At 48.5% G+C, this 8,013-nt stretch overlaps 1 protein-coding gene across 2 annotated transcripts; it reads left to right on the top strand.

Annotated features, from left to right (window-relative positions):
* Window positions 1–1,124: 1,124 nt before the first annotated feature.
* On the top strand, window positions 1,125–6,055 carry LOC119109159 (putative peptidyl-tRNA hydrolase 2). Of its 2 annotated transcripts, none has more exons than XM_037232733.1 (6): window positions 1,125–1,269; window positions 2,667–2,798; window positions 3,201–3,386; window positions 3,700–3,785; window positions 4,075–4,189; window positions 5,079–6,055. In XM_037232733.1, exons 2-6 carry the CDS (start codon window positions 2,670–2,672, stop codon window positions 5,163–5,165), a joined length of 603 nt encoding a protein of 200 aa, XP_037088628.1. In that variant the 5' UTR covers window positions 1,125–1,269; window positions 2,667–2,669; the 3' UTR covers window positions 5,166–6,055. The 2 variants fall into 2 exon arrangements, with proteins under 2 accessions (XP_037088628.1, XP_037088629.1); XM_037232734.1 differs by lacking the exon at window positions 1,125–1,269 and adding an exon at window positions 1,287–1,419.
* Window positions 6,056–8,013: the final 1,958 nt, after the last annotated feature.

Genomic DNA, 8,013 nt, shown 5'->3' with positions numbered 1-8,013 from the left:
GCATTCGCAGAAAAAAACACTACATGTCCAGCAAGGCTCAATTGAGCCCAGCTGGGCACGTAGTGCTTTAGTAGTCGTCCATGTAGTGCTCAGGCAGCACCAAGCTTAAGCTTGGTGCTACCTGAACCACACCGCAGCCTAATCCATTTTATGCGACGGGCTGGATACGGGCAGTGCTCAGGCCAGACTGCACTGCTGTAAGATCTGCCCAACTGGGACCGCGATAAATCGCTGGCTAGGCGTGGGGAAGAGGGCGCAGCCAGAATCTTGGCAAACTGTCGGGGGGGGGGGGGGGGGGAGGAACGCTGTGTTGACAACCGACCCTCCTTGTGAAATTACCAAAAAATTAATGGATATAGCCACCTGCTCGTGAGGGGCACAAATTTCTTCGTTTTATTTCGCTATGTGCCTTTTTTACTGGATCAGAAGCCAGCAGGCATCAAAAGATGCAATTCTGTTCATGTTATGAACACAATAAATGATTGACGCTTACTGATTGTATAGCATAAACGCCGGTGTTGCTAATTGTCCAATCGTTTGGTAAACTTTTTCTTTCTAAGCCGATAGCACTCCGGCTGCGACATTTCTTCTGGATTGTACCAAGCTTCGTGAACATAGATGGTAGTGGACCTAGGTCGTAGATCATGGTGGACATAGACCGTAAATCGAAATGGGTCATAGGATACCAGTAAGTGAAAATGGGCTATCCAGAGCAGTATGTCGCACTTAAAGGCATACTTGTAGTTACAAGTGAGCTTTATTTCATCATACTTTAGGCTTGCCCCAGCATCTTCAAATGTGGGACAGTCCCTTCTACTGCACTATCAGTACCTCTCGCTATGCACTGAAATGAAGTTCAATGTGGCAATATGAGATCATCAAATTAACTGCGGCTGGTGAAATTCCACATGCCCATAATACATGTTGTAATATATATGTCATAATGTTGCGATGCACAAGCAATGAAATCAAGGTTGGTCGATCGTTCAGAATCCTACAGAACATACAGTGAATTAGAGGTATCTTACAAAATGTAATGCTTGCTTTATACGTTCATAACGCACTCGTTACCATTGTCGGCCTTGCCAATGTACTCACGTCAACGAGCGGGGTGCGCACGGTTGTCGAGACCTATTCAGTCGCGGATTTTGACGGGAGGGTGGTGCGAGCCGGGCGCTGGTGGAAGGGGTCTTATTAAGGGGTTCTCTGGCTGCCTTTCGCATTCCTTTGTGGTGCATATTGTACAGAACGGGTGGAATTCCAGGACCGGTGAGGTTTCTTTACACTACAGTGATGGTGGGCGTTTCATTACGCCGCTTGGGTGTCGGTTATTCGCCTGGCTGCAAATGATCCTTCCACTTCGCTGGAGTTTTTCACGCATGAGAGCTCTGAAGCTGGTGTTGGCACTGCTGAACTGAGGTCTGGCTAGTTTGTGGTGAATTTTTAAGTTATTCTGGGGTTAATAATTGTGGTGCATGTCGTATGCTGTGTTGTACTCTGAGCTATGGAGTATGTGTCTGGAATTTTTTGCTGTGATCATGCAGCTTTGCTGGGCAAGTTCAGCATAACAGTTATTTCTTTGCAGTGTTACCCTTGGGTTGTGAACATCAGTTTGGAATTCATTCAGCATTTGCTGTCAGTGTCAGTGTTTTTAGGTTATAAATGTTTTGTAATGAATGAATTGTACTTTTGCCTCCATTTTAAGTTATGAACCCAAAGTTTCCAGTATGTGAATCCTAATTTTGGTATGTTGCATGTAGGGGAACTTGGTGACATTTCAAGTGGTTGAAATTATTTGTGTTTTATCAAATGGATTGCATATCAAATGTATTGCACTGCCTGTGAGTATTGCAGAGGATAATAACTTTTGGGGAAATTTTGCTTTGAATGGGATTTGTTGTTTTTCATAAGGGCACCTGTTACACAGCTGTCCTCATATATGCTATGTCACAGCTAACAGATTATGTCATTTGATTGAGGTATGATCAGATGAAGCCTTTACCCTTACCTATTTGGCCAAAACAGGGTCCTGTCATCTCAGGTCAGCTTTATGCATTTGCTGGAGGTAAAATATGGCAGTTGCACTTTTGTAACTTTTACAAAAGTAAGATATCTGGTAGTATTGATATGAGATCATGTAAAACTAGGTTGAAGCATATATTTTAATTTTCTAAATGTTTAGTTTCTGAGCAGAGCATAGGTAAAGCAGTTTTGAACAATTGTCTCCCCTACTGTGATGCATGTTACACTCAGCTTTGATTGCTATGCATTGCTGAGTAATGATGTCACTGATAACCCTAGTCTTCTGATTTGATTTCCATTTCAGACAAGTTTGTGCTGGCAGGTTTAGTGCTGCTTCTGGGAGCAGATAAGGCTACCTTTGGGATTTAGGTAGCCTTATCTGCCTAAGATAAGCAGATAAGAAAGAAAGTCTATGAGCTCCATCTTTTCAGCAGTATAAAATCCCATGCCCTTTGGCATGTTAGGGTACGCCTCCAAAGGAAAACGAAATGGAGAACATACACTTATGCCAGCCCTATGCCTATGCTGGTGAGGGGCAGCAATAAGCAGGAGCTTTTACAGGCACTGCTGCTTTTCTCTGTGCCATTAAACATAACGAGTAATGACTTGTGAGACTGTGTATAAATGTTCATCTCTTTTTGCAGACGATGTCAGGTGATGGAGATGATCACATCTCTGCCAGTGACAATGAATCATCTGATGAGCCTTGGGAGCCCAATGAAGAGTTTCTCCAAGCATTGCTAGAGATGGGCATATCTCAAAATGCGGCCAGACGGGTAAGACATCATTGTTGAAGTTAACATGGTTGCGCCACCACCAAAGCATGCCGGACTACCATTGTCATGGAAGTATGTTAATTGCAATAGTGGAAAAATACTTAATGAAGAAATCTGACTTGCAAAACTCATGATGCAGGCACAGATGGTGCCCATTTGATGTCGAGTCACAGTGCCATCAAGAGCTCAGGTTATTGCCTGTGAACAGTTACCCACGTTCAGCACCACTCTCTGTACTCGTGTGATTTCTTGTCCAATCAGTCATGAATAAGATGCATTATGATCCCCTTCATCTAGTAGCAAGGGTTTGTGCCATCATCTTCCAATGCATTGGCCGAGCCCCAGACTGTGAAGACAAAAGAGCACGGACAGCGTGCGTCACCGTCCGCGACCGGCCAACAGGGTCTGTACCACACCGACAACGAGTCAGTGCAGGCAGCTGCGGCCTACATCTTCGAGCAGCCGTCCAACCGCGTCAACGAGCCGTTCGATCCCGAACTGACCGACAGCCCGGACGACCACGACTACAAGATGGTATTCGTGGTCAACTCCGGCCTCGGCATGGGTGTTGGAAAGATAGCCGCGCAGGTGTGTGTATGGAGGTAGGGGCCGGGTCTCCCACTGAGGAGTTTGATGAGAGGGCCAGTCCGTGTTTCCTCTCCTAATGTAATCTGCTGTGTAATCCTTGATAACGATCATGCTCCGGTCTTCTCGAGAGGTGTTGTGTTCTGCTCTTCTGGGCGGGGAAAGCTGTCTTTGAGCGCAAAGTGCAGCTGTCGGTATGAACGTGCCGAACGTATGCGTGAAATGTGCGCTGTTCTAGCCAGTTCTTTTCCAAAGGGCCGTCATTCGTTCCAAACTTGTCAACAAAGTGGGGTAATGCAGCCCGGGCCTGCTTCAGGTGGGGCACGCGGCCATCAGCCTGCATCGCATGATGCTAAGCAACGACAAGTTCACGGAGGCGGCCGAGGACTGGGAGGAGGATGGGTGAGCGCTCCTGGCGTGTTGCTGGAGTCTCGTGTGGAACTCAGTCATCAGGTGTCAACTGCCGTGTTTCCGTCCATGTCTTACCAGCGTCAGGCATTGGGCATCTGTGTGAGAGACGTGGCTCGCTCTTCGGGCGGCATCGGCCGGACTCCTAGCTGGCTAGTTGGTCTGTATCCCGTCTGCTAACTTCACCCAATCAAGTCGCGACGTTTTGGGCTGTTTTTCTCAGATGTGCTATGTTGGCACTACCAAGACACAGCACTCGTCGATCTTCTTTTCCTGTTTTTAGGGAGAAGAAAATTGTTCTGAAGGCGAACTCTACAGAAGACCTGTTGTCGCTGTACTCGAAGGCCATGGACATCGGATTGCTGGCGTGGATCGTGGAGGATGCTGGACACACACAGGTAGATACTTGAGGACTGCAGTCTTCTCCCATGTAAAAGGCGGGCGACACTCCGCCTGCTTGAATCTGTCTCGCCATATTCATTACTCCGATAATGTGGACATTGGTAAGTCCGATTCATCCGTGAGTTAGCGATGAAAAGATGACCAGCTGCTCGACTTTCTCCGTTTGGGAGTCATGCTCTACTTTCTGCTCGAAGATTTCCCACTTGTCTTCATGTGACCCGCTACATGATTAAAAGTTAGATAATCAATGAATGATAAGATAATAAAGAACAAAGGATAATAAAGGGATAATCGAATTGCAGACGAAGCTACTTTAACTATAAGACTGATATTGTTCTGCATCATAACCATATTGCTCTTGTGGTTTTGAACAAATTTGTACGATTAACAGGCGGACTTAAGAAAAATGTACTCTTCAGTCCAGCAACCTGAATTGGCAATGTAATGCAGGCTAGCAAAGCTCTACCGTTAAATGCTGCGCTTGTATGTATGGGTGCGGACGAAACACTGATCGGGGCCTGCTTTGCGTCAACACGTCACGTGTGATTGATGTTTTGAATGATTATTGGCACCTGTTAGCATGGATCGATATGTCGCCCCTCAGCGCGCGTTAAGCTGCTCAAACGGGGCCACGTGCCAGCTCACCGTGTCGAACGCCTCTCATTACGGTTTACTGAACTGGAGAGTGGCAAAACTTAAACATATCTGCCACTGCAGCATACCACTGCACGAGACAATTCGGTCCGCTGTTGGTCCATGCGCGCGCGCGGGCCATCCACCAACCGGACTGGCCGGCGCCGCACGGCGTCTCCCGCCTAACCTCCGAACTCGACGTGACCTCCACAGGTGCTCACCTGACCTCCGAACCCGGCCTGACTTCCGCAGGTGCCCGAGGGTGCAAGGACCGTGCTGGGCGTGTTCGGGGAGGACGTGCTGGTCGACCAGGTCACCGGCCCGTTCAAGCTGCTCTGAGGGCGGCCGCGGCGCGCGCCGCTAACGGCCGGATCTGCGGGGGTGTGCGGTGCTCGGGGCTCTTCAGGCAGCGGGGGACGCCGCTCTGTGTCAGCCAGGCGTTGGCTGTTCGTACCGGGATTAGGCTGTGATGTTGGATCGACTGCACCACTCTTTCCGTCGTTGCAAACGTCTGGAAGATGCGGGGACGGCTAGTCTGGCGGGCTTGTTCGACTTAATTCACTTGAGCCCTTTTCGTTTGGCTCCTCGTTAATCGTGCCAAGTTCATCGTCGTTGCCGACGAGTTCTTTGAAAGTAATCATTGGCCCATTATTGTAGTGATAGTTTCATGGTATAATGCAAGGGTAGTTGTTTCCAGCGTGCAGTGAGACATTGTGTGACTGTTAGCATCATTCTCTTCATTCCCCATCTCCAGTCAAGAAGTGGGGCTAACGTGCCGCGCCTCGATGTAACCTAGTATTTCCTTCTTGCAATAAAAGGGATGTTGTTTATCTGTCACCAGGTGGAATGTCCGCCCACCGCTGGGAGGTTTCATCTGCACTTTGGTAGGCAATGGCGGTGCTTTAAAATTAGGTGCACTGATGCGGTTGTCAGACTGAGTGGGACACACTGCATTGACATTCAGCGATTGCTAAGCGACAGTTGTTACAGTCGGTAGTGGTAGTGGACAAGATTGTCGGGTGCAGGCGGATTCCCAAAAGTTCCCGACCAATAGATCGTATGGTCAGGCACTTTTGGCAGCGAGGTCGCACGCGCCAGCAGAAGAAGCTTCTCTCAGAGCACGGGGTCATGACGAGTTATGGCGGATTTTTGCCTCTGTCGTATTTCTAGACGTGTCTCCGTGCTTGTCTTCAGATATTCGGGCGCAAATACAAATAATATTTTTTTTCGCCGCTGTCTTATCTTCAGGCTTATCTCCGCGCTTACCTTCAGATATTAGGGCGCAGATGCAACTGAATATAGTGTCGCTGGCAACCCTAGGCGCGCTGCAGGCTGTACCGACGACGATCTGCTCATGGCGTGTGCGGTGTCAGCGTACGCACCCACAATATTGATACCATAGGCTTAGAAACAGGGATAACGACGGCGGGAAGGGGTCATGCTGACAGGCTCGTATAAGCCAATTGTGTCCCGTGGATAAATTCAGCGCAAAGATTGCTCCCGGTCCTTCGTGCTGGGACATTGTTATTGCACCCCTGCTCGATTTTGAGGAGGAAGAAGTGTCCCTTCACCTTGTATTTCATGTACTGCCAGAATCGTAAGCACCCGTGGCAAGACGTCAGTGTGATTACCCTTGAGCGGAGACGCTCAGCCAAGTCCGCGGGCTCTGGCGGCCCTCACGCGAATCGCCACACGCCACTGGTGGGAGCCGGAAGTGGAACGTGACCAAGACCCGTCAGCGCGCACGCGAAACCAAAATTTGTGTCGGCAAATTGGTGTTTCTTTTTACGGCACTGGGAAGACAACTGAGTTGTGGTGTAGTTTTAATTTTCGGTAACTGCTTGCAGCATGCAACATCAATGAAATGTAGATCGTAATAGAAACTCCAGCTGGCGCGCTGCTCCTCTGATCTGATTTGAACTTGTCTGTGTCGCGTAACGTGCGTATGCAAGACGTGATGTACCGTGGTGGTTGCAAAAACTATGCTCTTTTACAGTCAGACACCAAACTTTTAAAAAATTGTTCTCCCGCACCCACCACGGGGAGCGGATGACAAACGAATGAAAATTGGCTAACGACGGTCGAGTGATGCTGCCTAGATTTTAGGTTGGCAAAATGTGAATCAGTGTTTCAGCCCCATGGCCGACGATAATTTCCCGAGCATTCTGGGTCATCATCAGTTTAGACAACTTGCCGCATTCGGCAGTCACGCGACAGTGCCGTCGGCAGCTCACTTCTGCTCGAACTGCAGTACCGGGCCGGTGCCGGCAGGTGGCGGTGGAAGCAGAGACAGGTGCTCCCGGCAGGGAGGCGACGTGCGATGTGGCGCAGGGTTGCGGCCGCCAGGCGGCATCCATTGTTGTAATATGGTTGTGACCCGACCCGGGCACTCCGCATCCATGTCCTGGCGCCCCTGGCACCCAGTCCTTGTGTCTGCCCAGCTCGTCATTCGAGGTTTCTTGAACGCAGCCGTACAGTATGCGTTTATTAGTTTTGAAAATTCAACTCACATTAGCAAGAAGGCAGGCAACAAACTTGCGACGTATGTGCATGAATTCGTGTGCAAACCACAAGGAATCGTTAAAGGTGTGGCGCCTTTGCTCATGATATGTAAGGTAAAGTAAATCTGCAAAAATATTTGATACACGGCTTTTGCTTTTTATATAACCTTAGCAGAGCATCGTTTAAAAAGGAAAGCGATGGCCATACTTTTGCATTCATTTCGAATGGGTCAATAACACATCGGCGTATTTTCAATGACTTTCCGTCATGAAATTCAGTTAAACTGTTTTCAGTCATAACGCTGTTATGGGTGATGATTATGAGTCTATCCGATTGTTTGTTTTGACTGACATAAATGGTCAATGCTTCAACGGTATTGCAGTCAGCTTCGTGTTTGCACCGGTGACGCATAGCCAGAACGAACTGCGGCACTTGTTCGGTGGCGTTCTCCTCACAAGGATCCCTGCAATTTTGATCAATTCAAGACGCCAGAAGGGCTTTAATAAGATGAACTCTTGAGACATCAAAATGGGATCCAGAGCGTGTAAGGGTCCACCATATCGAAAACGGGATACTCAGGGATGAAGAAGGATGCCTTTGACTGAAATGGCTCCTCTGACCAGATTTGGGGTCCTCCTGGGGAAATTTTGGTCTTGCCACTGTGCTCTTCTTTCTTACATGACTG

The sequence above is a fragment of the Pollicipes pollicipes genome, unplaced genomic scaffold (genome assembly GCF_011947565.3).
Source record: "Pollicipes pollicipes isolate AB1234 unplaced genomic scaffold, Ppol_2.1 Scaffold_7231;HRSCAF=8579_pilon_pilon_pilon, whole genome shotgun sequence".
NCBI lineage: Eukaryota > Metazoa > Arthropoda > Thecostraca > Pollicipedomorpha > Pollicipedidae > Pollicipes > Pollicipes pollicipes.
The sequence above is the reverse complement of the archived record's forward strand: the minus strand, read 5'-3'. Positions and strand labels throughout refer to the sequence as shown.

What these genes read in the sequence shown, in the direction of transcription:
- LOC119109159 (XM_037232733.1), top strand. Translation starts at nt 2,670, where the DNA reads ATGTCAGGTGATGGAGATGATCACATCTCTGCCAGTGACAATGAATCA. An exon ending in CTCAAAATGCGGCCAGACGG is followed by an intron (nt 2,799 to 3,200) that starts GTAAGACATCAT and finishes ACCGGCCAACAG; the next exon opens with GGTCTGTACCACACCGACAA. An exon ending in TTGGAAAGATAGCCGCGCAG is followed by an intron (nt 3,387 to 3,699) that starts GTGTGTGTATGG and finishes GGCCTGCTTCAG; the next exon opens with GTGGGGCACGCGGCCATCAG.